This window comes from Anomaloglossus baeobatrachus, chromosome 2, assembly GCF_048569485.1.
Source record: "Anomaloglossus baeobatrachus isolate aAnoBae1 chromosome 2, aAnoBae1.hap1, whole genome shotgun sequence".
Classification (NCBI taxonomy): Eukaryota; Metazoa; Chordata; class Amphibia; order Anura; family Aromobatidae; genus Anomaloglossus; species Anomaloglossus baeobatrachus.
The window spans coordinates 372,366,656-372,392,410 of record NC_134354.1 but is presented as its reverse complement, the minus strand read 5'-3'; the positions used below and the strand labels follow the sequence as shown (position 1 = coordinate 372,392,410).

Sequence of the window (25,755 nt, the reverse complement as noted above, 5' to 3'; positions counted from 1 at the left end):
GTCACTTCAAATGTGATATAGTCCCTAAAAAAATGGTTTTGTAAATTTTGATGTAAAAATGAGAAATCGCTGATAAACTTTGAACCCCTCTAACTTCCTAACAAAAAAAAATTTTGTTTCCAAAATTGGTCTGATGTAAAGTAGATAAGTGGGAAATGTTATTTATTAACTATTTTGTGTCACAGAAATCTCTGGTTTAACGGTATAAAAATTCAAAAGTTGAAAATTGCAAAATTTTCAAAATTTTTGCCAATATTCAATTTTTTTCATAAATAAACGCAAAAAATATTGTCCTAAATTTGGTACTAACACGAAGTCCAATATGTGACGAAAAAACAATCTCAGAATCACCGGGATCCGTTGAAGCGTTCTAGAGTTATAACCTCATAAAGTGACACTGGTCAGAATTGCAAAATTTGGTCTGGTCATTAAGGTGAAAATTAGCTCCGTCACTAAGGGGTTAAATAAACCCAAGTTTGTTTACAGATCTCGGAGTGCAGCCGCCCTTTCTTTTCTTATCGTGGATTTCCTTGGACACTTGGCTTTCTTTGGAGCATGCACCTCCTCATACTTGGAGTTCTACAATGGTTTGGAGCTGCTTTTATATTGCCACTGGAATTGTGAAGGTAAACCCTGGTAGTGCAGGATCAGTTCTTTTTCTTGCCTCTTTCACATTTCCCAAGTACACACACACATGGATGCATACTGTGAAAATAAAATGTGAACAGAGCCTACACTGGCCCTACTGACAGGACCCATTTTAATGAAGCCCTATAATGGTTTTCCTACTGATAGCACTCTATTGGTGTTCCATGCTACAACATCCTACGATGTAAATACCCCTTCACTGGGATATCCAGCCTGTATCCAACACTCTACCTACAAACTCCATGTGTTATCTTACATCAATAAGCTGCCGAAAAGTCTCATCAACTTGGTTCAAAATGCTTGGAGAGTCCCGGATGAAGTCTTTGATAGCATCCATGTGGTTAAAAGTAACTAATAAGATATCTTTGGGGCGAGGGCACAAGAGTACTTGGTATTTGAAGGCCATAGTCATCAGATCATAAAGCTGTGTGAATAAAAGCAGAAGACATCAGATTAGACCTGTAAAAGCAGATGATGAGAACTCTATACAATCGCTGTGTATGAAGACATTACAGTCCATGTTAGTGAAGGACAGCTGAAATTTTCACACGGCTCAAAAGAATGAAGACTCCCACCACTGCATCTTATCTCTGCCTACCTTGTCCATACTTGCTTGGTTTAGCCTCATGATGGAGGCATGGGCCAGGCGGTCAAATACTGTTCTGAGGGCCTTTTTGGAGTACAGCTCCTGAGGCTTAAATAGCTCTTCCATAAACTTCTTGTTAAACATGGTGGTGATGATATCATTCATAACTGTAATGCAAACAATTAGAATATTATTTCTCCAATAATATATACTAATACTGATGCGTTTTCTATCTATATTATCTAGATTACCATAAAAAAATACATATGTTTATAAACAAAACAGTAAAATAAATGGCAAAAAAGTATACAAATATCCATACACCCTCCTTATATAGACTATCTGTGCACATAATTTGGATTCCATAGCACGGATGTACATGGAACTTGGTCTGCATGATTTAGGTCGCTAAATGGCCATCAATCTGTTATCCAGATCAGTTGTAGATTCTCAAATGGCAGTACCAGGGTACAACCTCTCTGGAAGAGTCAAGCTGTTGGACCCATCCTGCCATCATTGATGTCCCCGCAAGCAAAGTAAATCATTATAGACCACCAACATCTATGTGCATTTTCAGGAAAAAAAAAACTCCACTCCTGTGACTTCTTGCTGTTGGCTGAACACAGAGTTCAAAGTTTTTTTCCCCCGTTATCGTGAATCTGCCCAAAGATTGAAGACCAGCATAACAGGGTGGTGATGGTTTAGGGCCCTAAATCATGATGACTGGTTTAATGGAAAAAAGTCAAAGTTAATGAAAGGATCACGGATCCCACTAACAGCTTCTAATGCCTGTTTACACATTTATGAAGAATAGCCAGATCACAAACAGAAGTAGCATTGATGATTACAGTCGACAGCTAACCTAACCACACACCTTTAGGCCCCCTTCACATGTCAGCGATTCTGGTACGTACGACGTCCCTTTTCACACGTACCGGAGACACAGACACAAGGACCGTGTGTTCGCATAGAGCACACACACGTGTCCATGTGTTTTGCACGGAAACATGTCCATTTTTCTCTGGCAGCACTGAGGTCACACAGACCACACACACATGTGATCCATGTGACACCCGTTTCTTTGAAATAAAATGATTTTCTAAACTCACCTGTCTCCAGCGCTGCGGTCTTCGGTGCTGCTGTCACTTGCTTCCAAGCCCGCTCATTATGCTCTTGCATATTCACTGCACAGTGGACCCAGAAGCAGCAGCGCCGGAGCTGGGGACAGGTGAGTATATCAGCTCATGCTGACCATGTGCTATCTGGATGATACACGTATAGTACAGGGACAGCACATGTATGCCAAAATCATGGCACACGGACTCACCTTCAACACAGCTATGCAAAACACAAACGTTTTTCACAGACGTGTGAAGGTGGCCTCACACTAATAGTGTCCCTCTTTAAGTAACCAAGCGCATGGTCATTTCCAAAAGATTATTTACATATGACTTGTCTATATGTTATTTTGTTAACCTTATTTTAATAAAAATATATGAAAACAGACTGTTCTATGCTAGAGATGGAATAAGTAGAATACATGGGCGATAAACTATTCTTGTTCATATACAGACTTTACCATATATTAAGCACAAATTTACTGCCTTCATTATTTAATGACTAAGTAAAACAGTTACCATAAAGACTATGTGCCACGGTATCTCAACTTAGTCAAAGATGATGTTTCTTTATTACCCATAGCAACCAGAGTCCAGGTTTTAGTCAAGGGATGTACTTTTTTAAAAATTAATTCTGAACTCTCATAACAATGTTCCACTGTGAAATGCTTTTACAATTTAGAAAAATCATAGGTTAAAATAAGAGCCATGGAGTAAAGGCCCCGTCACAAACAATGAGATGGCTAACGAGATCGTTGCTGAGTCACAGTTTCTGTGAGGTAGCAACGATCTCTTTATGTGTGACACCTACCAGCGATCAGGCCCCTGCTGTGAGATCGCTAGTCGTTGCCGAATGGTCCGGACCATTTTCTTCAAAGGTGATGTCCTGCTAGGTAGGACGCATCGCTGTGTTTGACGCCTACCAACGACCTCCTAACAGGGTCCCAACGCCCACCGAGATTGTTATACAGGTCGCTCATCGTTACTGCGTCGTTGGTAAAGTCTGATTGTGTGACATATCACCGGCGACCTCCCAGCGACTTACCAGAGATCCTTATCAGGTCGTATCGTTGTCGGGATCGCTGGTAAGTCGTTGTGTGTGACTGGGCCTTAAGGCATCCAAGAATATGCAAAAGTATCAGATGGGCAGCTCCTCTTCATTTTCTTCTAGCCAAGATCAATTGATAAGGCTTGTGTTAGTCATCTGTCCCGACTCTAAGGGGTACTTTGCACACTACGACATCGCAAGCCGATGCTGCGATGCCGAGTGCGATAGTCCCCGCCCCCGTCGCAGATGGGATATCATGGTGATAGCTGGCGTAGCGAACATTATCGCTACGGCAGCTTCACATGCACTCACCTGTCCTGCGACGTCGCTCTGGCCGGCGATTCGCCTCCTTATTAAGGGGGCGGGTTGTGCGGCGTCATAGCGATGTCACACGACAGGCAGCCAATAGCAGCGGAGGGGCAGAGATGAGCAGGATGTAAACATCCCGCCCACCTCCTTCCATCCGCATTGCCGGCCGGGACGCAGGTAGGAGATGTTCCTCGCTCCTGCGACTTCACACACAGCGATGTGTGCTGCCACAGGAACGAGGAACAACATCGGACCGTCGCAGCAAGGTAATTATGGTTTTCGCCGACGCTACACCGATGATACGATTACGAAGCTTCTGCGCTCGTTAATCGTATCATCTAGGCTTTACACACTATGATGTCGAGAGCGACGCCGGAAGTGCGTCACTTTCGACATGACCCTACCGACATCGCACCTGCGATGTCGTAGTGTGCAAAGTACCCCTAACTCTAGACTTTGCTTTCTTCCATTATGGCTGGCTCCCTCCATGCCAGGTTACTAGGATCTCTGTTGTTATTACCAAAGCCTCTTAAGGTCAGCTCAATAAGATAAGCACGGCTTGAGTATTCAGGATATAGGCTATGTGCGCACGCTGCGTTTTTTTGACGCTGCGTTTTTGGCTGATAAAAACGCACAAAAACGCACCCGCGTCGAAAAACGCATCAAAGAACGCATGTGTTTTTACCGCGATTTGGTGCGTTTTTGGCTGCGTTTTTGATCTCTGCGTTTTGCTGCGTTTTTCCAATGCATTGCATGGGCGGAAAACGCAGAAAAACGCAGGAAAGAATTGACATGTCCATTTTTTTTTCCAAGCTCAAAAACGCAGCTTAAAAAAACAGTTGTGTGCGGACAGTAAAAATGAAAACTCATAGACTTTGCTGGGGAAGCAAAATCATGCAGTTTTGAGGCCAAAAACGCACCCGAAAAACGCGCAAAAACGCCGCGAAAAACGCACTGTGCACACATAGCCATAGAGTGCCCTGCTAGCATGTGCTTCCCCAAGAGTTACCTTCATAATAACTAGTTTCTGCTATTCCTGTAATATCCCCAGATCTGGCTCAGCTAGATCTAGTGCTTCCAGCTCCGCTTGTCCATCTGCTGTCATGCATAACCTTATGTGCTGCTCCTCAGCTACCCTGCATCATCACCTGTGGTCCGTACTGCACACAACGACCTACAGCTTGCTGAATCTACCTTAATAGGCGAACCACCCGGGAGAAAAGGAAAAGGAACCGGGCAGGGAAAAAACTTAAAGGAAGCCATCCAGTGCCCACTTCTCATTTTCTCTGAAAAACAGCAGCATTTTTACCGTTATCAGTGATTTGGAACCTTGTAAGGCTATGTGCGCACGTTGCGTTTTTTCCCGCGGAAACGCTGCGTTTTGAACTGCAGCGTAACTGCATGCGTTCAGCTTCCCCAGCAAAGTCTATGAGAAAGCCGAAAAATCAATGCACACGCTGCGTTTGTAAACGCAGCGTTTTGGATGCCCAAAATCGCTGCAGAAAAAAAAGCAGCATGTCACTTCTTTTGTGCGTTGTAGCTGCGTTCTCCACCCATTGAAATCAATGATGTGGGTCACAACGCAACCATAATGCACTTGGACTGCATTTTTGTTGCGTTCCGCATGCTTTAAACGCAAGTCTTTTCAGTCTCTCTCTGTCAATGTCGGTCAATCTCTGTCTGTGGATGTCGGTGAATCTCCCTCTGTCTGTCGGTCGGTCTCTTTCTCTGTCAGTTGGTCGCTTTGTCTGGTTCTCTCTCTGTCGGTCGGTCTCTCTGTCTGTCTGTCCCTCTCTCTGTCCGTCGGTCAGTCTCCCCTCCACTTTCATACTTACCGTTCCCCGATCACCGGCACGGCGCTGCACGGCGTTCACACTGCTCCGGTGGCTTTTCCTCTTTTGAAAATGCCGGCCGCACATTATTCAATCTCGTATTCCCTGCTTTCCCCGCCCATCGGTGCCTATGATTGGTTGCAGTCAGACACGCCCCCACGCTGAGTGGTTGCAGTGAGACAGCTGTCAATATCGTGCAGTAAAATAAATAATTAAAAAAAAACGACGTGCGGTTCCCCCCAATTTTGATACCAGCCAAGATAAAGCCACACGGCTGAAGGCTGGTATTCTCAGGATGGGGAGCGCCACGTTATGGGGAGCCCCCCAGCCTAACAATATCAGCCAGGAGCCGCCCGGAATGGCCGCATCCATTACATGCGACAGTCCCGGGACTTTACCCGGCTCATCCTGAATTGCCCTGGTGCGGTGGCAAACGGGGTAATAAGGGGTTAATGGCAGCAGCCCATAGCTGCCACTAAGTCCTAGGTTAATCATGACAGGCGTCTCCCCGAGATACCTTCTATAATTAACCTGTAAGTGAAAGTAAATAAACACATACACCCGAAAAAATCCTTTATTTGGAATAAAAGACAAAAAAACAACCCTCTTTCACCACTTTATTAAAATCCCCAAATACCCCTCCAGGTCCGACGTAATCCAGAGGTCCCGCGACACATCCAGCTCTGCTACATGAAGCTGACAGGAGCTGCAGTAGAACACCGCCGCTCCTGTGAGCTCCACACAGCAACTGAAGTGAATCGCACTGTCAGCGGGGACGTCACTGAGGTAATGCCGGTGTGTGTGTGTGCGGTGATTATGAGGGCTGTAGTGTCGGGTTGTGTGTGGGGATGTCAGTGGTAATGTCAGGATGTGTGTGGGGATATCGGGATGTTTGCGGGGATGTCGACGGTAATGTCGGGATGTGTGCGGGGATGTCGGCGGTAATGTCAGGATGTGTGCGGGGATGTCGGCAGTAATGTCAGGATGTGTTCGGGGATGTCGGGTTGTGTGCGGGGATGTCGGCAGTAATGTCGGGATGTGTGCGGGGATGTCGGCGGTAATGTCAGGATGTGTGTGGGGATGTCGGGTTGTGTGCGAGGATGTCGGCGGTAATGTCGGGACGTGTGCGGGGATGTCGGCGGTAATGTCAGGATGTGTGCGAGGATGTTGGGATGTGTGCGGGGATGTCGGCGATAATGTCAGGATGTGTGCGGGAATGTCGGGTTGTGTGTGGTGATGTGTGCGGGGATGTCTGGATGTGTGCGGGGGAAGTCTGGATGTGTGCGGGGATGTCTGGATGTGTGCGGAGATGTCGGCGGTAATGTCAGGATGTGGGCTGTAATGTCGAGTTGTGTGCGGGGATGTCGGCAGTAATGTCGGGATGTGTGCGGGGATGTCTGGATGTGTGCGGTGATGTCGGTGGTAATGTCAGGATGTGGGCGGGGATGTCGGCGGTAATGTCGGGATGTGGGCGGTAATGTCGGGACATGTGCGGGGATGTCGGCGGTAATGTCAGGATGCAGAGAACGCAACGTGCACACATAGCCTAAGGTGTCTGGTACGGACCTAAAAATTTCCTGCTTTCCATGTATTAGGCAGAATGACACTGATGACAGGTTCTCTTTCGAACTGCCATTACCCTTTAGAAAGCTTTCTGACAAAAGCTATTCCTGATGACTCAAACCATACACATGCACACTCTTTGGAATAAGCATAAGCAGAGCGTATTAAAGGGAACCTGTCAGGTCCAATATGCACCCAGAACCACGAGCTGTTCTGGGTATACGTATATTGCTAATACCTGCATCTAGTACCATAGATAAAGGGATCTTTAGAAAAAGCAACAACTGAATTACACTGAAAATCCAAGCAAAATCTGCACCAAATATGCACAGTGTGCACTTACGATAAGCGGATACCAAATGGCATTGAGGCTCCGTGCCGTCACTTTACTGTTGGACATGATGGTACCATCTGAGTAAGAAATCTTTATTGGAGACACAGAGCAGAGTGACTGGTAAAAGGTGTCATTATCTTGTAAAGTGGCACAGCTCGCCCAGCCGATGGAGGATCACAAGACTATTCAGCCTTCCTTACACAAGGCAGAACTTTTTTCCATGTCCCCAATGATCAGAAACACATGGCACATCCAAAAGGTATGACATCAATGCAAATGACAGGAAACCCTTAAAAATACTACCACTGCACTATATCCACGGGTCCAAAGACAGGCACATTTAATTGTACAATATTTACTAATATAAAAGCTACTTCTTATTGTAAGACGAACTGCAAGCGTTCCAAGGCAAAACACAGCGCAACAGGCGGAAGCAATAGGCCAAAAGAAGAGGAGCCATATTGTCTACAGCACCCCATACCTCGTTTTCTTTCCTCATCTGTCCAGTCATCTATGTGGAGGTAGGTCAGAGAAAAGAAAATGGCAGATCAGAATATGGAGACAGTAGGCTTTATACATCTATATTCATCTGTGAATAAAGAGATGTAGATTATTAAACTTGTCAGTAAATGACAAATCAAGTTTCCGTCTAAAAGGGCTGCTCAAGTGAATTTAGGGTTTATGTTTGTATCACTTAGTTAGGTAATATTAGCATTTATGGCATTTCTGTGCCAAAAACAGGAATAGGTTAAAACCCAATCACAATACTTCATATTGTGTCACATGTATTGCTCATAGGCATACAGTGCCTTGAGAAAAGTATTCATACCCCGGGAACTTTTTCATTTTTTTTATTGGGCTTTTATGTAATATACCAACACAAAATAACAAGTAATTGTGAAATGCAATGGAAATTATACACGGTTTTCTAAATATTTTAAAAAAATAAAATCTGAAAATTGTGACGTGCATTTGTATTCAGCCCCCTGTAGTCTGATAGCCCTAAATAAAACCCAAAGTGACCAATTGCCTCCAGAAGTCATAAAATTAGTAAGTTGAGTACACCCGTGTGTAGTTTATGCTCAGTATAACTACAAGTGTTATGTGAAGGACTCAGAGGTTTGTTAGAGAACATTAGGGATCAAACAGTATCATGAAAACAAAGTAACACACCAAACAGGTCAGGGATAAAGTTGTGGAGAAGAGTAAAGCAGGTATAGGTTATAAAAAAAATAACCCAGGCTCTGAACATTTCACAGAGGGCTGTTCAATCCATCACCTAAAATTGGAAGGAGTATGGAACAACTGCAAACCAACCGAGACTTGTCCATCCACCAAAACTGACATCCCAAGCATGGAGAGCACTAATTAGAAAGAAAGGCAAGAGGCCCATGGTCACTCTGGATGATCTGCAGAGATCCATAGGTGGGAGAATCTGCATACAGGACAACAATTAGTTGTGTATTCCCCAAATCTGGCCTCTATGGAAGAGTATCAAGAAGAAAAACTTTTCTGAAAGTATACCATAAGCACTGTTTGCAGTTTGCTAAATAAACATATAGGTGACACAGTTAAGGTGGTGTCACACACAGCGACAACGACGTCGCTGCTACGTCACCATTTTCTGTGACGTTGCAGTGACGTCCCGTCGCTGTCGCTGTGTGTGACATCCAGCAACGAGCTGGCCCCTGCTGTGAGGTCGCCGCTCGTTGCTGAGTGTCCAGCTTCATTTTTTGGTCGTCGCTCTCCCGCTGTGACACACAGATCGCTGTGTGTGACAGCGAGAGAGCGACGAAATGAAGCGAGCAGGGAGCAGGAGCCGGCATCTGGCAGCTGCGGTAAGCTGTAACCAAGGTAAACATCGGGTAACCAAGGTGGTTACCCGATATTTACCTTCGTTACCAGCCTCCGCCGCTCTCACGCTGCCAGCTCCGGCTCCTGCTCTCTGCACATGTAGCTGCAGTACACATCGTGTAATTAACCCGATGTGTACTGTAGCTAGGAGAGCAGGGAGCCAGCGCTCAGTGTGCGCGGCTCCCTGCTCTCTGCACATGTTGCAGCACAGCGACGCGTGTCGTTATGATGCCTGCTTCGGCTGCTGTGTTTGACAGCTAAGCAGCGATCATAACAGCGACTTACAAGGTTGCTGCTACGTCACAGAAAATGGTGACGTAACAGCGACGTCGTTGTCGCTGTCGTTTAGTGTGACCCCAGCTTTAGCATGTGGAAGTAGGTGTTCTGCTCAGATAAGACCAAAGTAAAACCTTTTGAGTTAAACACAAAATGCTATATGTGGCTACCATCACCCTTAAAACATCATTCCCACCATCAAACATGGTGGTGGCAGCATCGTGCTGTGGGAATGATTTTTTTCAGCAGAGACAGAGATGTTTGTCAGAAATATGAGAAGCTGGAAGGAGGTAAACACAGGGCAATTGTTGCGGAAAACCTGATACAGGCTGCAAAAGACTTGAGACTGGGGGTAGGTTCACTTTCCAGCAGGACAACGACCCTAAACATCTTCCCAGTGCTACAATGGAATTGTGTAGATCAAATCATATTCATGTGTGTGAATGGCCCGGACACAGTCCAGATCTAAATCCCATTGAGAATATGTGGCAAGACTTGAATATTGCTGTTCACCGAAATCTCCATCGAATCTCACTGAGGCCTGAAACACACATCCGTTAAAACCACGTCCGTGTAAAACGGGCCGTTTTTCGGGTCCGTTTTCCAGGTCCGTTTTTATGGTATGTGTGGCCTGCGTGTGTATCCCGTATGCTAGCCGTATGTGCGTGTGGAATGTCCGTGTGTGCGTGAGTGAAATAACTGACATGTGTGTGTGTTGCCCGTGTGAAATGTTCCGTGTGTGTGTGTGTGATGCACAATGTCGTTGATACATGTCGGCTGACAGCAGACAGAGTTGCGCGATGAGAATGAACTCGGGTGAACTTCACCCGACTTCATTGTCATGCCGCGGCTGTCTGTGTGCCGCGTACTGATTAGCGGTCACCCGTGAAGGACTCACCGGTGACCGCTAATCCCCTGAGTGACTGAATTGAGCAGCCCTCTCTCATACTCACCGTTCCCCGATCTCCGGCGCAGCGCTGCACTGCTGTTATAAAAACTCCGGCGGCTTTTACTATTTTGAAAAAGCCGGCCGCTCATTAATCAATCTCGTATTCCCTGCTTTACCCGCCCACAGGCTCCTATGATTGGTTGCAGTCACACACGCCCACCAGGCTGAGTGACAGCTGTGTCACTGCACCCAATCACAGCAGCCGGTGGGCGTGTCTATACTGTGCATTAAAATAAATAAATAATTAAAAAAACCGGCGCGCGGTCCCCCCAATTTTAATACCAGCCAGATAAAGCCATACGGCTGCAGGCTGGTATTCTCACGATGGGAAGCCACACGTTATGGGGAGCCCCCCAGCTTAACAATATCAGCCAGCAGACACCCAGAATTGCCGCATACATTATATGCGACAGTTCTGGGACTGTACCCGGCTCTTCCCGATTTGCCCTGGTGCGTTGGCAAATCGGGGTAATAAGGAGTTAATGGCAGCCCATAGCTGCCACTAAATCCTAGATTAATCATGGCAGGCGTCTCCCCGAGATACCTTCCATGATTAATCCGTAAGTTACAGTTAAAAAACAGACACGCCCGAAAAATCCTTTATTAGAAATAAAAAACACTAACAAATTCCCTCATTACCAATTTATTAACCACAACAAAGCCCTCCATGTCCGGCGTAATCCACGGACCTCCAGCGTCGCATCCAGCTCTGCTGCATGAAGGTGACAGGAGCAGCAGAATACACCGCCGCTCCTGTCAGCTCCACGCAGCAAATGAGGTGAGTAGCACGATCAGCTGAGCTGTTAGTGAGGTTACCCGCGGCCACCGCTGGATCCAGCGGTGGCCGTGAGTTACGTGACTGACAGCAGCTGATCGCGCTTCTCACCTCATTTGTTGCATGGAGCTGACAGGAACGGCGGTGTATTCTGCTGCTCCTGTCACCTTCATGCAGCAGAGATGGATGCGACGCTGGAGCATCCTGGATTACGCCGGACATGGAGGGCTTTGTTGGGGTTAATAAATTGGTAATGAGGGAATTTGTTAGTGTTTTTTATTTCTAATAAAGGATTTTTCGGGTGTGTCTGTTTTTTAACTGTAACTTACGGATTAATCATGGAAGGTATCTCGGGGAGACGCCTGCCATGATTAATCTAGGATTTATTACCCCGATTTGCCAACGCACCAGGGCAAATCGGGAAGAGCCGGGTACAGTCCCAGAACTGTCGCATATAATGTATGCGGCAATTCTGGGCATCTGCTGGCTGATATTGTTAGGCTGGGGGGCTCCCCATAACGTGGGTCTCCCCATCCTGAGAATACCAGCCTGCAGCCGTATGGCTTTATCTGGCTGGTATTAAAATAGGGGGGGACCGCACGCCGTTTTTTTAAATTATTTATTTATTTCTCTGCTCCATAGTGACACGCCAACCGGCGGCTGTGATTGGTTGCAGTTAGACAGCTGTCACTCAGCGTGTGGGCGTGTCTCACTGCAACCAATCATATTTGCTGGTGGGCGGGTAAAGCAGGGAATACGAGATTGATTAATGAGCAGCCGGCTTTTTCAAAAGAGGAAAAGCCGCCGGAGTTTAGAGAACAGCCGTGCAGCGCCGTGCCGGAGATCGGGGAACGGTAAGTATGAGAGAGGGGGGGAACTGACCGACAGACAGCGAGAGGGACAGATAAGACAGAGAGACCGACCGACAGACATAGAGACCGACCGACGGACTGAGGGAGAGAACGAAACAGAAAAAGAAAAAAGACCGACATCAAATGAAAAAAGGACAAAACGTACAGGGAGCAAACAGAGATGCATCCGTGTCACTCAGACGTGCGCACAGACCCATTGACTTTCATTGGGTCCGTGCTGCGTGTTGCGTGCTGAAAACGGACATGCTGCCGTGCAAAACGCACACAGGTACGGATCACGGACACGGACAAACGGACATGCTACCGTGCAAAACGGAGACACAAATGTAACACGCACACGGACCCACGGACCTTAATGAAAAATGCACGTGTCCTCAAACATTAACTAACATTGGTGCACGTTTGGCCGTGTCTCCAGTATATACGGAAACGGACCAAACACGCACGTGTTTCACGGATGTGTGTTTCAGGCCTGAGAGAGAGCTTTTTTGCAAAGTAGAATGTGCAAAAATTTCAGCCTCTAGATGTGCAAAGCTGGTAGAGACAAACCCCCAAAAGACTTGTGGAGTAATTACAGTGAAAGTTCTACAAGGTATTAACTCAGGGGGGTTGAATACAAATGCAAGTCACAATTTTCAGATTTACATTATTAAAATATTTAGAAAACCATGTATCATTTCCTTTACACATCAGAAATACTTGCTACTTAGTGTTGGTATATCACATAAAATCCCAATAAAATAAATTTAAGTTTGTGGGTGTAACATGAAAAAAAAAAAAAAAAAAATGGAAAAGTACGAGTACTTTTACAAGGCACTGAATAACATGCATATCTCACTAATGAAGGAACAGACTGACGATGTAAAATGTATGTCTGGATTTGTCTTTGAAAGAGTTTCAAGTACTTATGAATAGTTTGGGAGTGAAATCCTGCTTACAGATGCCCCTTAAAATATATAAAAACTTTATACAATTATTTGGTAAAACGCTGTTTCAAATAACCTCTAAGATAATGGCAAAAAAGATTCAATCTCCACAGGTGATACGACTTTTACTCTTAATTCACTCAGGGGGAGCTTAAAGGGAACCTGTCACCAGGTTTTTCCCTTATGAGCTGCAGCCACCACCAGTCAGCTCTTATACAGCATTCCAGAATGCTGTATATAAAAGTCAAGCTGATCTGTAGAACGTAAAAAAGCTTTATAGTACTCAGCTGCTGGGCGGTGGGGTCCGATGGGTGTCACTGCTCTCGGTCCGGCTCCTCCATCTTGTGCAGTCGCCGTCCTCCTTCCTAGCTCCGTGGGAATGACGTGTCCTGTGTTGTTCACACAGAGGTCTCCACTGCGCTCCTGCGCACCTTCATCTGCCTGGCTGAGGGCAGATCAAAGTACTGTAGTGTCGTGATGGGCAGTCCGGCTCTTTTTGGTGATCCGATTCCCATGGCTCCGCTCACCAAAAAGAGCCGGCTCATTCGGATTGTTCTTGGCTCCTTATTAAATATGTGTTCACCCCAGATGAACACATATTTAAGATTATAGTTACGCCGCTGACACCCCGCCTACCCGCGGCTAAACACCCCACACTTTCAAGGGACCAATTAGATCGTTGAGTGGGTGGGGTTTAGCCTCGGGTAGGCGGGGTTTCAGCAGGGAAAAGAAACGTTTAGAGATTTTAGTGGCTCTCTTTGGGGATCCGGCTCCTGTCAGTCACAGTAGGGAGCCGGATCTTTGTGTCGGATCGTTCGCGACCGACACATCACTACTGTAGTGTGCATGGGTGGGCGATCTTTGCCCTTTACTCACGCCTGTGCATTACAATACTTTGCTCTGCCCTCAGCACAGGGCAGATCAAAGTGCGCATGCGCAGAAGTGCAATGGTTGTCTCTGTGGAGATGACGTAGGATGTGTCATGCACACGGGGCTGGGAAGAAGGACGTCGATTGCACAAGATGGAGGAGGCGCTAGACTGACACCCGTTGGACCTCCCCTTAGGTGAGTATAATAAAGGTCATTTTTATGTTCTACAAAGTGGCCTGGCTCTTATATACTACAGTATTCTGGAATGCTGTATATAAGAGCTGATTGGTGGTGGCCGCAGCTCATTAGTCCTGATGGCTCCCTGCCTATCGGTCCTGTCGGCACCAGTGTCCCTGCCTGTCCACCTCGGCTGTACCTCCAGCCACAGTTACCCCGGTGGTCCTCGCCACTCCAGAGACTGCCTGTCCTCCCCTGCCGCGCCTCCAGCCTTGGCTATGCCAGTCGCCCTCCCACGCAAGAGACTGTACCTGTTCGTCTCGGCCCAGCCTTGCTAACGACACTGCCTGTCTGTGTGGCGCCCCTGAGGCTTCAGTCACCACAGGGTACTGCATCTCTTTTAAGATGTAGTACTCATTCCAGGTAAGAAGAGGTTAATTACTGGTGTTTTTCCACTTACACAACATCCAGCCAGTGATTCAGACAGTTACATAATTGAGGAAGCCAGCCAGCTTGGGAAATTCCCGGTTGCTGGGACAACCTCTGTGAGTCATCAGAAAGGTGGGGCCTGCTCTGAGGGAGTAGGAACACACAGTTTCATTTTAGAATAGTCTGAGACTCTAAATAACACGGTCGCAGGAGAGAGTGCTTGAGAGCTTCTCCTGCTGGAACCGGCCAGACTGGAAGAGGGTGAGAGGCAATAGATGGAGCTAGTGAGACAGAGGAGAACATGGTAGCTGGAGGTCGAGCCTAACCGCTCCCACAGTGCCAGTGCAGTCAGGGTGCAGAGCCCTGGGGTGGGATATATTCCACGTTGTACCACCAGAATCTGCAGGGGATGGATATTACAAGTCCAATTCCCCACCACCACAGTTCCTGGAGCACAGTGCTACATAGGGTCCGGAGCCATGAGCTGAGTCCGGCCCCATCACAGACTGACGGCACCTGCAGACGGGACACTTTACAAGAACACCAGGGTCCCCAAGTTGCTTCAAGCCATGGGGATCCACAAGTAAGCGCAGAGGAGGAAGATCTCACACTCCACAGACACCGGTGATTGCTTCTGATTTACCCGGGACGGGCTGGAGCCCATCGCGGCAGAAAGCGGCACCACCGGGGCATCTTACGAACTGTGAGTAAAAAGAACTTTGAACTGCAGCACCGGTGTTGTCCTTGTCTTTGCCGGCGCCGCTCCGCCCCGCGATTCGGCGCCTCTGGCCATCCCCACCTCCCTCATTTCCCCGGGACCCGCTCCAACTGTGGGGAGCGACACCATCTCTGCTGCTATTACCATCCGACCCGGAGGACAGCGACAGCAGTGGCGGCTAAGCCCTGGCCGCGTACCACAGGTGGCGTCACGACAATCTTTCATAATACAACCCCCATCATCCTCCCTCCTTATTGGTGAACACCTCGGGGTACAAACCCGGGCAGGCCACCGCGACATCCCAGACCATCACACCGGCCTGGTGACAAGTAACTCATGGCAGAGGCCCCATGCCAGATTCCCCCTGCCCCCTGGGTGCTACATCTGTCCTGGCCGATCCATCTGCCCCTGCATTTCGGCGTTCCCTGTCTACACCTGAAAATTAGCCCTGTCTTCTCCCGTGTCCGCCTCTGCCCTGGGGCCAGCTGCTACAGTCCCAGTCTCTGCCCTGGGAGTAGCACCTGGCATCCGCCTTGCGATGGGCGCTTAGTCAAGCCCCTTCTATTAAAAGGGGCAAGCCCGGGGTCCCCCTATGGTCCAGTGGGTTCACTTTTGCTCGCCGCAGTACCATCCCAGGCAGCATGACATGGTCTCAAGTAGTGCATCATTTGCAGCATGTGGCGGGTCTGCTGGTCGCGGCCCAATCACAGCCTGAACCTAAGATTGCCAACCCCGACAGATTTTCTGGGGGCGGGGTGACAGGTTCAGAATATTTGAGGGAGCTTGCAAATTATATTTTAAGCTCCCGCCTCTGGGAGTATGGAACAGAGAGTGGGGATAGTAGTCTCTCTGTTGCAGAGATCCCCAGTCCTGGGCCTTATCTCTGATGACCGATTCTATGGCGATGCAGTCGATGGACGAGTTTTTTGCGGCATTGGCCTTGGTCTATGGTGATACTGATGGCGTCTTTCTTGCATAATCTAATCTCCATACTCTGAAGAGTATTGCTCCGAGTTCCGGAGATGAGCCACAGACACCCAATGGAATGATTTGGCTCTCAGAAATCAATTTGTTCAGGATTTGCCAGATAGGATGAGGGATTCTCTGGTTCAGTATGCTGCTCCAAAGTCACTGGAGGCCTCTATGTCCCTAGCCATAAGGGTAGATAGATGCCTCAGGGAAAGACCAACGGGTTCCTTAAAAACCCTCCCCGGGAAGAGATGCCTCTGGTGCAGTCTGCCAATCCTATGCTGGTACTCCTGTCTTGTCTCCCAGGATCTGTGTGCCTAAATCAGAGACAAACAGTGTTAATCTTCCCACTCCTCAGGTCAATCTTAGGCCTCTGTGTCTCCCCTGAAGAGGTGGTGTGAGGGGGGCAGCACAGATTCCTCAGTGTATGGATTTACTGTTGGGTTGTTATACTTCTGTTGTGGGCCCTTTGGTGAGGTGACCAGTTCCCAAATGCATGCATGAAAATAAACATTCAGGTCGAGACCTGTGTGTGAATGATCTCGTATGGGTGTCCACTCGTAACATCATGTGGAAGTGTGCGTCCGGAGTCTGGGGCTCTAGGTGGCTGGGTCCATATAATGTTGTAGACATTATCTGTCACGGGTGACTGGTAAACACAGGATAACCTATGCTGGTCCTAAGGCTGGGGCTCCTGCGCTCACCCTAAGACCCAGAGGTACCCTTGAAGATAGGGCCTAGGTTGGAAGCCCGGATCTTCCTATCTCCTGCACTTGTCCCTGATGATAAGACCCCCCCTCCACAACTCACCACCCGGGGAAGAGGGCAAGAACAGAAGACAAACACCCCACAGACAAATATGGACAAAACAGGTGTAACAACTACAACAACTCATACACACAGCAACCACATACAAAGGAGCCACTAAACGTGCACGAGGGGAAACAACATAAAGGGAGGAGTAAAACAGACTACTGGGTAACTTCCATACCTTAACAAGCACACCTAGAAATACTGCAGCCAAAACCACAACTGAGAGCACGGGTTTCACCAACTCCTTTCTCCTCCTAGCCAAGCTACCAAATGATGAAAATAACCAGCATCCTCTGGTGGAAGTAGAGGTTATTTACAGGACCTGGGTATGGTCCCAACTGGAAACACCTGACCAGGAGTCCGAAGCTGCTGGAAGGTGAACTGACATTAACCCTTTCCTCCCCAAAGATAAGGGAATCCATTTAATCAGCAGAGTCCCACCAGACAAAGTGAGACTCAGACCCCGAACATCTCACAAACATCTGCAACAGAGGAAAGACCACGACATTATCAGCCCTACGGCCGTGCGGCTATAGCTACCCCGGGACTTATTGGCCATAAAATTGTTCACAGGTTGGTGCTTAGGAGTTAGGTGGTCTCTCCGGAGCCTGTATGCATTACTGGTAACTATGAGTCTGTTCACATGGGAAGTACACAACAAGTCGGTTGGATCCCATCTTGAGAGTCCCGAGGCCGCTGGGTACTGTCACGGCTGTCTCTCTGCATTATGAGACTAGTGACGAATTTAGGACTTGAGTAAATTTCCATTCTTAACTCTCAATATTAATCCCCTTCATGACCGGGTGATTTTCAGTTCTTTGCTCATCCTTCTTCCAAGAGCTGTAACTTTTTTTTTTATTTTTCCATCAATCTTGCCATATAAGGGCTTTGTTTTTGTGGGACAAGTTGTACTTTTAAATGAAATCATGAGTTTTACCATATAGTGTGCTGGAAAATAGAAAAAAAATTCCAAGTGTGGAAAAACTGCAAAAAAAGAAGAGCGATTGCATGATAGTTTTTGGGGTATTTTATTTACCGTGTTCTCTATATGGTAAAACTGATGTGTCGGTGTAATGCCTCAGTCGGTACGAGTTCCTAGATACCAAACATGATTAGGTTTACTTTTATCTAAGGGGTGAAAAGAAATTCAGAAGTTTGTCCAAAAAGAGTGACATTTTCTGCAACCCGTAGTGTTCTCATTTTTTGGGATATGGGGCTCAGTGTCGGCTTATTTTTGTATCTCGAGCTGACGTTTTTAATCGTACCATTTTTGCGCAGATGCGCCGTTTGGACTATAAAGATCAGCAGTCTGATTGCTTGTTCATTTGTGTTTATCAGAGCTGCACAGCAGAAATGCAGTGTTCCTTTTATGCCTGCTTTACACGCTGCAATGTATCTTACAATGTGTCGGCGGGGTCACGTCGTAAGTGACGCACATCCGGCATTGTAAGGTACATTGCAGGGTGTCACAGGTATGTGCGATTGCGATTGAACGGTAAAACGTTCATCGCACGCACGTCGTTCATTCCTCATGGATTGAATGTCAGGTTGTTCATCGTACCTGGGGTAGCACACATCGCAGTGTGTGACGCCCCGGGAACGATGAACAGATCTTACCTACGTCCTGCGGCTCCCGGCCCACAATGCGGAAGGAAGAATGTGGGCGGGATGTTTACGTCCCGCTCAGCACCGCCCCATCCGCTTCTATTGGCCGGCTGCCACGTGACGTCGAATTGACGCCGAACGTCCCTCCCACTCCAGGAAGTGAACGTTCGCCGCCCACATTGAGGTCGTATGGAAGGTAAGTACATGTGACGGGGGTTAATCGTTTGTGCGGCACGTTCAACAAATTGAACGTGCCACACATACGATGGGGGCGTTGCAAATCGCATACGATATCGTACGCGAAATTGCAATGTGTAAAGCAGGCTTTAGAGCCGGCGCTCTGTCGGCTCTAACAGGAAATACATCATGATAGCGACAGGAGACATCATATGACCCATTGCTACCATGGGGCCTAAGATGGTGGCGGGGAACAGCACTTTCCCCGTCACGGCCATTTAAATCACACAATAAGTCACAATTTGACAGCGCGATCTCAGAGGTTAACAGACAAGGGTGAATCACGGATCCACCTGTGCCTGTTAGCCGCACATGTCTGCTGTTCAAATCAGCAGACATGTGCAGGGATCATTGCTGGCTCACTGCAGCAGCCAGCGGTAATTACTCTGACATGACTTAGGATATATCAGTACGTCCTTGGTTGTGAAGTGGTTAAACGTGTTTTCCTTTCTTTTGACACTTGTAAGGTTAATGTCAGTATTCCTTGCCAGCAAGCAGGCTAATTACCAGCAGAGGCGTTTTAAGTTTGGGACCACTCCCAGTCACTATATACTCCCTCTGCTACTTGCAGAAGATGCTGGTTATTCTCTTTGCCATTTGGGTGCTGGTCTTGGAGCTACTGAAACGCTCTGCTGAAGTTACTGGTGTGGCTGCAGTCTTGGTGGTAACTGCAGCAGTCTGTTGTTGTGTCCCCCCCCCCCCCCCTGCCTTCCTTCCCTGGTGTTTGTTTCAGTGCAGCACTGAGGCTAGCATCCTTTACCTGCTCACTCCCTAGCCAGGGACTATTGTAGGGTTTTCCAGGGCTTCAGGTTCCTGCTCGCCAGCAGGTGAGGAACCTGTATAGGGACTGGCTAGGAGTGTAGGGTACAGTGGCAGGTAAGTGGAGGAGGTATCCATCTTCCCTCTCGCTAGTCCTGGGGCCCTCCATTGCTTAATTGTTCCCAATGTATCCCTTATTTGTCCTGGTGTCACCCTTATCGTAGGTGTGTTTTGGCTCATTCCAGACTCTCCCCTAGTCTGTGCTGTGACAATATGTGAGCGCTCACATTACATCACATTACCCAGTGTTTTACCATTTATTACCTAAGTAAACATGTATTCCTCATTGCTTACATATACTGTATCTCCATTAATCTTCTCATGGCAGGATGTTTGTGTACAGACCTCTGCTGATGCCACCTGGCAGCCCCAAAGAATGGACAATATCTAAATGTCCGTTCTCTTCTCGTTTTGGGCACATGTTTATAATCAAACATGTTCAACCCCCAATGACAAAACCTGTTGTGTTGAGCTCCCTATGCAAAAAAAATCAGCCTATTCTGCTAAAATTAGTGGTTTTGTCACATACTATGGCAAGCTTTGGCACCACTTAATTGCATTTGTCGGTGTTATATATAAATCACAGGTATGATAATTGCACAATCACTGACGGATATGGAAGTTCTACTGGCACTGCTGGCCGCAAATGTCTAGTATATTGTCCATTGCTGACTAGGTGGTAGGAAATAGATTTTTTTTTTAAGGGTAAACTTTATGTGACTTGGACAGATGTTTGTCTCTAAAGGCCCAGTCACACTAAACAACTTACCAGCGATCCCAACAACGATCCAACCTGATAGGGATCGCTGGTAAGTTGCTAGGAGGTTGCTGGTGAGATGTCACACTGCGACGCTCCAGCGATCCCACCAGCAACCTGACCTGGCAGGGATCGCTGGAGCGTGGCTACACGAGTTGCTGGTGAGCTCACCAGCAACCAGTGACCAGCCCCCAGCGCCGCGTGGAAGCAATGCTGCGCTTGGTAACTAAGGTAAATATTGGGTAACCAACCCGATATTTACCTTGGTTACCAGCGCACACCGCTTAGCGCTGGCTCCCTGCACACCTAGCCACAGTACACATCGGGTTAATTACCCGATGTGTACTCCGGCTACATGTGCAGAGAGCAGGGAGCCGGCACTGACAGCTGAGAGCGGCGGACGCTGGTAACGAAGGTAAATATCGGGTAACCAAGGTAAGGGCTTCTTGATTACCCGATGTTTACCGTGGTTACCAGCATCCGCAGAAGCCGGCTCCTGCTCCCTGCACATTTAGTTGTTGCTCTGTTGCTGTCACACACAGCGATCTGTGCTTCACAGCGGGACAGCAACAACTAAAAAATGGCCCAGGACATTCAGCAACAACCAACGACCTCACAGCAGGGGCCAGGTTGTTGCTGGATGTCACACACAGCAACATCGCTGCTACGTCACAAAAGTTGTTCGTTAGCAGCGATGTTGTAAGCGATGTTGCTTAGTGTGACGAGGCCTTTAGTAAAGCGGAGTCCTGAATGCTTGTATGCACATAAATATAGCAGGCACTCAACCTCCCCGAGTCCAGCACCGGCTCCTCGCCGCTGCTCCTTTCTCAGTGTTTTGATAGCAGCAGTAATATCAAGTTGACAGTAGACCTCACCGCTGCAGTCAGTCACTGAGCTCTTTTAACATAGACTATTCAAACCCCCAGCAGAGTGATTGGCTGCAGCAGTGAAGCGCAGTGTCAACAAGAGTTCATTGCTACAGCCAAAACAGTGGGGCAAGTTATATTTATTGGGGAACAAGCACCTACTACTATGTGTAATAAGGTTCACTTTAAGGGGGTCTCCAGCATAGGGGTTCAAATATCAAGTCACTCTAGGTGACACCTCGAAAGTGAGCAAAGTGCGCGGTATCAGGATTCTCCGGTGCTGGCGTATCATCAGAAGTATGTGATTTGCATACATGCAGTCACAAGCTGACTAGACATGCGCAGCCTAGCACAATGTAAGTGTATTGAGCGAGGCCAGATACAGTCTAGTCTGAATGTGGCCAAAAGAACTCACTCCTGACATCGCAGAATTCTGATAGTGCACACATTGCTCACCATGAGGATTCACATGTCTGCAAAACATACAGTGGCTGCAGACCAGTACCCAGAGGCTGGACAACTCCTTTAAGGCTAGAGACCCTCTGGTAGGATAAGGAGGCTCTTCAGTCTGTCCCTTATCACAATCCCTATCAGAGGGTATGCCACGTTGATAACCATTCCCCACTGCTGAGCAGGCTAAAGGCAGGGAGCTTTGTGCCACTCTGTGCTAATTGGGGGGCGTTGCTCATCTCTCACAGTATGCCTGTCAATGTGTTGTAATACTACTGCCCCCAGAATGCCCTGGCAGCCAGTTAGGGCTTGTGCCCACAATCTGTTTGCAGTATTTTGAATGCAGCGTATTTTCAGCTGTGTCCAAACGCTGCGCTGTACAGTACAAGCACAGTGAATAGATTTATAGAAATCCCATGCCCACTGTGCTTTTTTTTCCCAAGTGAAAACTGACCTGCGGCACGGCTTTCCACCTGCAGCATGTCAGTTTATGCTTACGGAGACGGGAGTCAGCGGGGAAACACAGCAAACATCCACTGCGCCCAGAATCCTGATCATGGGCACGGATGCTGCGTTCTCCCGTGGAGAGGACTCGCATCTTCGCAAGAGGAATTACGCCGTGTCTAGAACGCAGCGTGTCCTGACCGTGTGTACATACCTTAGGCTGCTGTCACATTGCATTCAGCTCTCCGTTCAGTGGTCCCATCAGGGCTTTCATTTGAACCCCTCGAAAAACGGGTTTCAAATGTATGTCTCAAAAAGTTCATTGACTAATGGTGCACGACATAGGACACAGTGACTCAGTCTGGGGCATACATCTGAAACCCGTTTTCCGAGGGGTTCAAATGAAAGCCCCGATGGGACCACTGAACGGAGAGCTGAACGCAATTTGAAAGGGGCCTTACTGGCAGGACACAGGCAGTGTTAGGCTCTGTGCGCACTAGGTGGATTTTACCGCAGATTTCTATCGGATTTCCTGCATGTTTCACTGCAGAAAATGTTCATACCCTTTCTGCAGTGATTCACCAGCAAAACCTATGGGAAAAAACATGCTGTGCGCACTATGCGGATTTTGACAGCTGCAGGTTGCAAGAATTGCATGTCACTTCTTTTCCGCACGTCGCTGCGGGATTTCACTAATGTAATCGTGAAATCCCGCAGGGAACAACCTGTGGAAAAAAACGCACCAAATCCGCACCAAAACGCATGTGGATTTCGGTGCATTTTTTTTGTGGTTTCTTTCCGCGAGTGCGGAAATCTTTCAGAGCCTGCAGAATTTAAATTCCATTTTCTAGTGCGCACAGGGCCTTACTATTTGGGAATAGCTGGCAAGATTTGCCCATTTTATCTCGATGCTCGGCAGATTCGTACAAGCATTAGGCTATGTGCGCGCGTCTCTGCGTTGTTCCGCAGCGTTTAAGCCGAAAAGCTGCGTTTTGAAATCATTGTGCATGCGGAATTCATGCGCTCTGGATGCTTGCTCTGCCATAGAGTGGGAAAAGCATCCGGAACGCACAAAAGAAGGGACATGTTGCTTTTTAGGACGCAGCGTTTTGGCAAAATATTTCTGCAGCCGAAACACTGCATTCTAAAGCGCAACGTGCGGTTGGATTAGACACAATCTTCATGGACTGTGCTGGGGACGCAGGACGCATGCAGTTACGCTGCGGTGCAATACACAGCATAAAAGCATGAAAAAAGCACACATGCGCACACAGCCTTGGCCCTATTGCCATTCCCAGTCCTCTCACTGATAGCAGTGCAGACAGTGATCAGGTGGGCCGTGGAAGGAGAGCTAGTGTGGATCTGATATAACCAGAACACAACTCCCCCTACAGTTACTGAGACGCCACATTCTGACTTGTGCCCCTGGAATAATGGAGACCCCCATGGTGGCCCCATGCTGACATTAGCCACCAGTGACTAGGGAAAGCACTCACCCTTCTTGGCCTTATCTGGGGGGATGTTCTGGGCCCTGAGCCGCTGGTCCAGAATATACAGCATCTCCCCTCCGAGGTTGATGAAGAGCAGCGGCAGAGTGCGGAGAGACATGGTGGGGCACGGGGCACACGGGCGGAGGACCGGCTCCACACTGCGCTGGTGTCAGATCTCCGGGGGCGCAGACCGGCTCCACACTGCGCTGGTGTCAGATCTCCGGGGGCTCAGACCTCGGGCGCTGCAGGCCTCGGACGCCGACACTCGGTTGCTAGGTTTCCGGCTCAGCCAATCATAGGGCGCATTGCTACGTCCGCGACTCTTAAAGGGATATGCTCCTCTTCGCCGATGTAAAATCTGATAATGGCGGTTTACGGAATAATGCCGCTCTTCCGTCTCCTGTGGTGCTGTGGTATGGTTTGCCTGTTTCTTACCATTTCAGGCTGCAGAAATGTGCGTTTGTCTCCATGCTGACAGGAAGCTCAGTGCAGGGCAGATTCTCAGCCAGGACTGTCTGCTTCTATTCACATGGAATTAGGCGCAAATTTAAGCAGATCTTGAAAATGTGTACTGTACTGATAACCCCTGAACTGCAGGACAGATAGGGGCATTTATGTCATAGCTGCAGGACATGCTCTCCCATTCAAGAGCAGAGGTGCTGGCCTCTATGGCGCACGTTGTCGACACACCACAACCTCTATCTGTGGCGCATGGTGTCGTCATGCCACAACCTCTATCTGTGGCGCATGGTGTCGTCATGCCACAACCTCTATCTGTGGCGCATGGTGTCGTCATGCCACAACCTCTATCTGTGGCGCATGGTGTCGTCATGCCACAACCTCTATCTGTGGCTCATGGTGTCATCATGCCACAACCTCTATCTGTGCCGCACGTTGTCGACACACCACAACCTCTATCTGTGGCGCATGGTGTCGTCATGCCACAACCTCTATCTGTGGCGCATGGTGTCACTATGCCACAACCTCTATCTGTGGCGCATGGTGTCGTCATGCCACAACCTCTATCTGTGGCGCATGGTGTCGTCATGCCACAACCTCTATCTGTGGCGCATGGTGTCACTATGCCACAACCTCTATCTGTGGCGCATGGTGTCGTCATGCCACAACCTCTATCTGTGGCGCATGGTGTCGTCATGCCACAACCTCTATCTGTGGCGCATGGTGTCACTATGCCACAACCTCTATCTGTGGCGCATGGTGTCGTCATGCCACAACCTCTATCTGTGGCGCATGGTGTCATTATGCCACAACCTCTATCTGTGGCGCATGGTGTCGTCATGCCACAACCTCTATCTGTGGCGCATGGTGTCGTCATGCCACAACCTCTATCTGTGGCGCACGTTGTCGACACACCACAACCTCTATCTGTGGCGCATGGTGTCGTCATGCCACAACCTCTATCTGTGGCGCATGGTGTCGTCATGCCACAACCTCTATCTGTGGCTCATGGTGTCATCATGCCACAACCTCTATCTGTGGCGCACGTTGTCGACACACCACAACCTCTATCTGTGGCGCATGGTGTCGTCATGCCACAACCTCTATCTGTGGCGCATGGTGTCACTATGCCACAACCTCTATCTGTGGCGCATGGTGTCGTCATGCCACAACCTCTATCTGTGGCGCATGGTGTCATTATGCCACAACCTCTATCTGTGGCGCATGGTGTCGTCATGCCACAACCTCTATCTGTGGCGCATGGTGTCGTCATGCCACAACCTCTATCTGTGGCGCACGTTGTCGACACACCACAACCTCTATCTGTGGCGCATGGTGTCGTCATGCCACAACCTCTATCTGTGGCGCATGGTGTCGTCATACCACAACCTCTATCTGTGGCTCATGGTGTCATCATGCCACAACCTCTATCTGTGGCGCACGTTGTCGACACACCACAACCTCTATCTGTGGCGCATGGTGTCGTCATGCCACAACCTCTATCTGTGGCGCATGGTGTCACTATGCCACAACCTCTATCTGTGGCGCATGGTGTCGTCATG

General features: G+C 48.3%; 1 protein-coding gene across 3 annotated transcripts in view; it reads right to left on the bottom strand.

Moving 5' to 3' along the window:
• The window catches only part of OSCP1 (organic solute carrier partner 1), a 50,000-nt gene extending 25,983 nt beyond the window's left edge, over positions 1 to 24,017 (bottom strand). Inside the window, exons 1-5 of one of the 3 annotated variants that reach the window (XM_075334069.1) lie at positions 23,970 to 24,017; positions 23,741 to 23,926; positions 7,920 to 7,949; positions 1,247 to 1,401; positions 905 to 1,072 (exon numbers count right to left, since the gene is read on the bottom strand). In XM_075334069.1, coding sequence (XP_075190184.1) covers positions 905 to 1,072; positions 1,247 to 1,401; positions 7,920 to 7,949; positions 23,741 to 23,852 — 465 coding nt within the window. In that variant the 5' untranslated portion in view covers positions 23,853 to 23,926; positions 23,970 to 24,017. Of the gene's footprint in view, positions 1 to 904; positions 1,073 to 1,246; positions 1,402 to 7,919; positions 7,950 to 23,740 lie in introns of all 3 variants that reach the window. The other 2 variants (XM_075334068.1, XM_075334070.1) reach the window with 2 other exon arrangements.
• Positions 24,018 to 25,755: the final 1,738 nt, after the last annotated feature.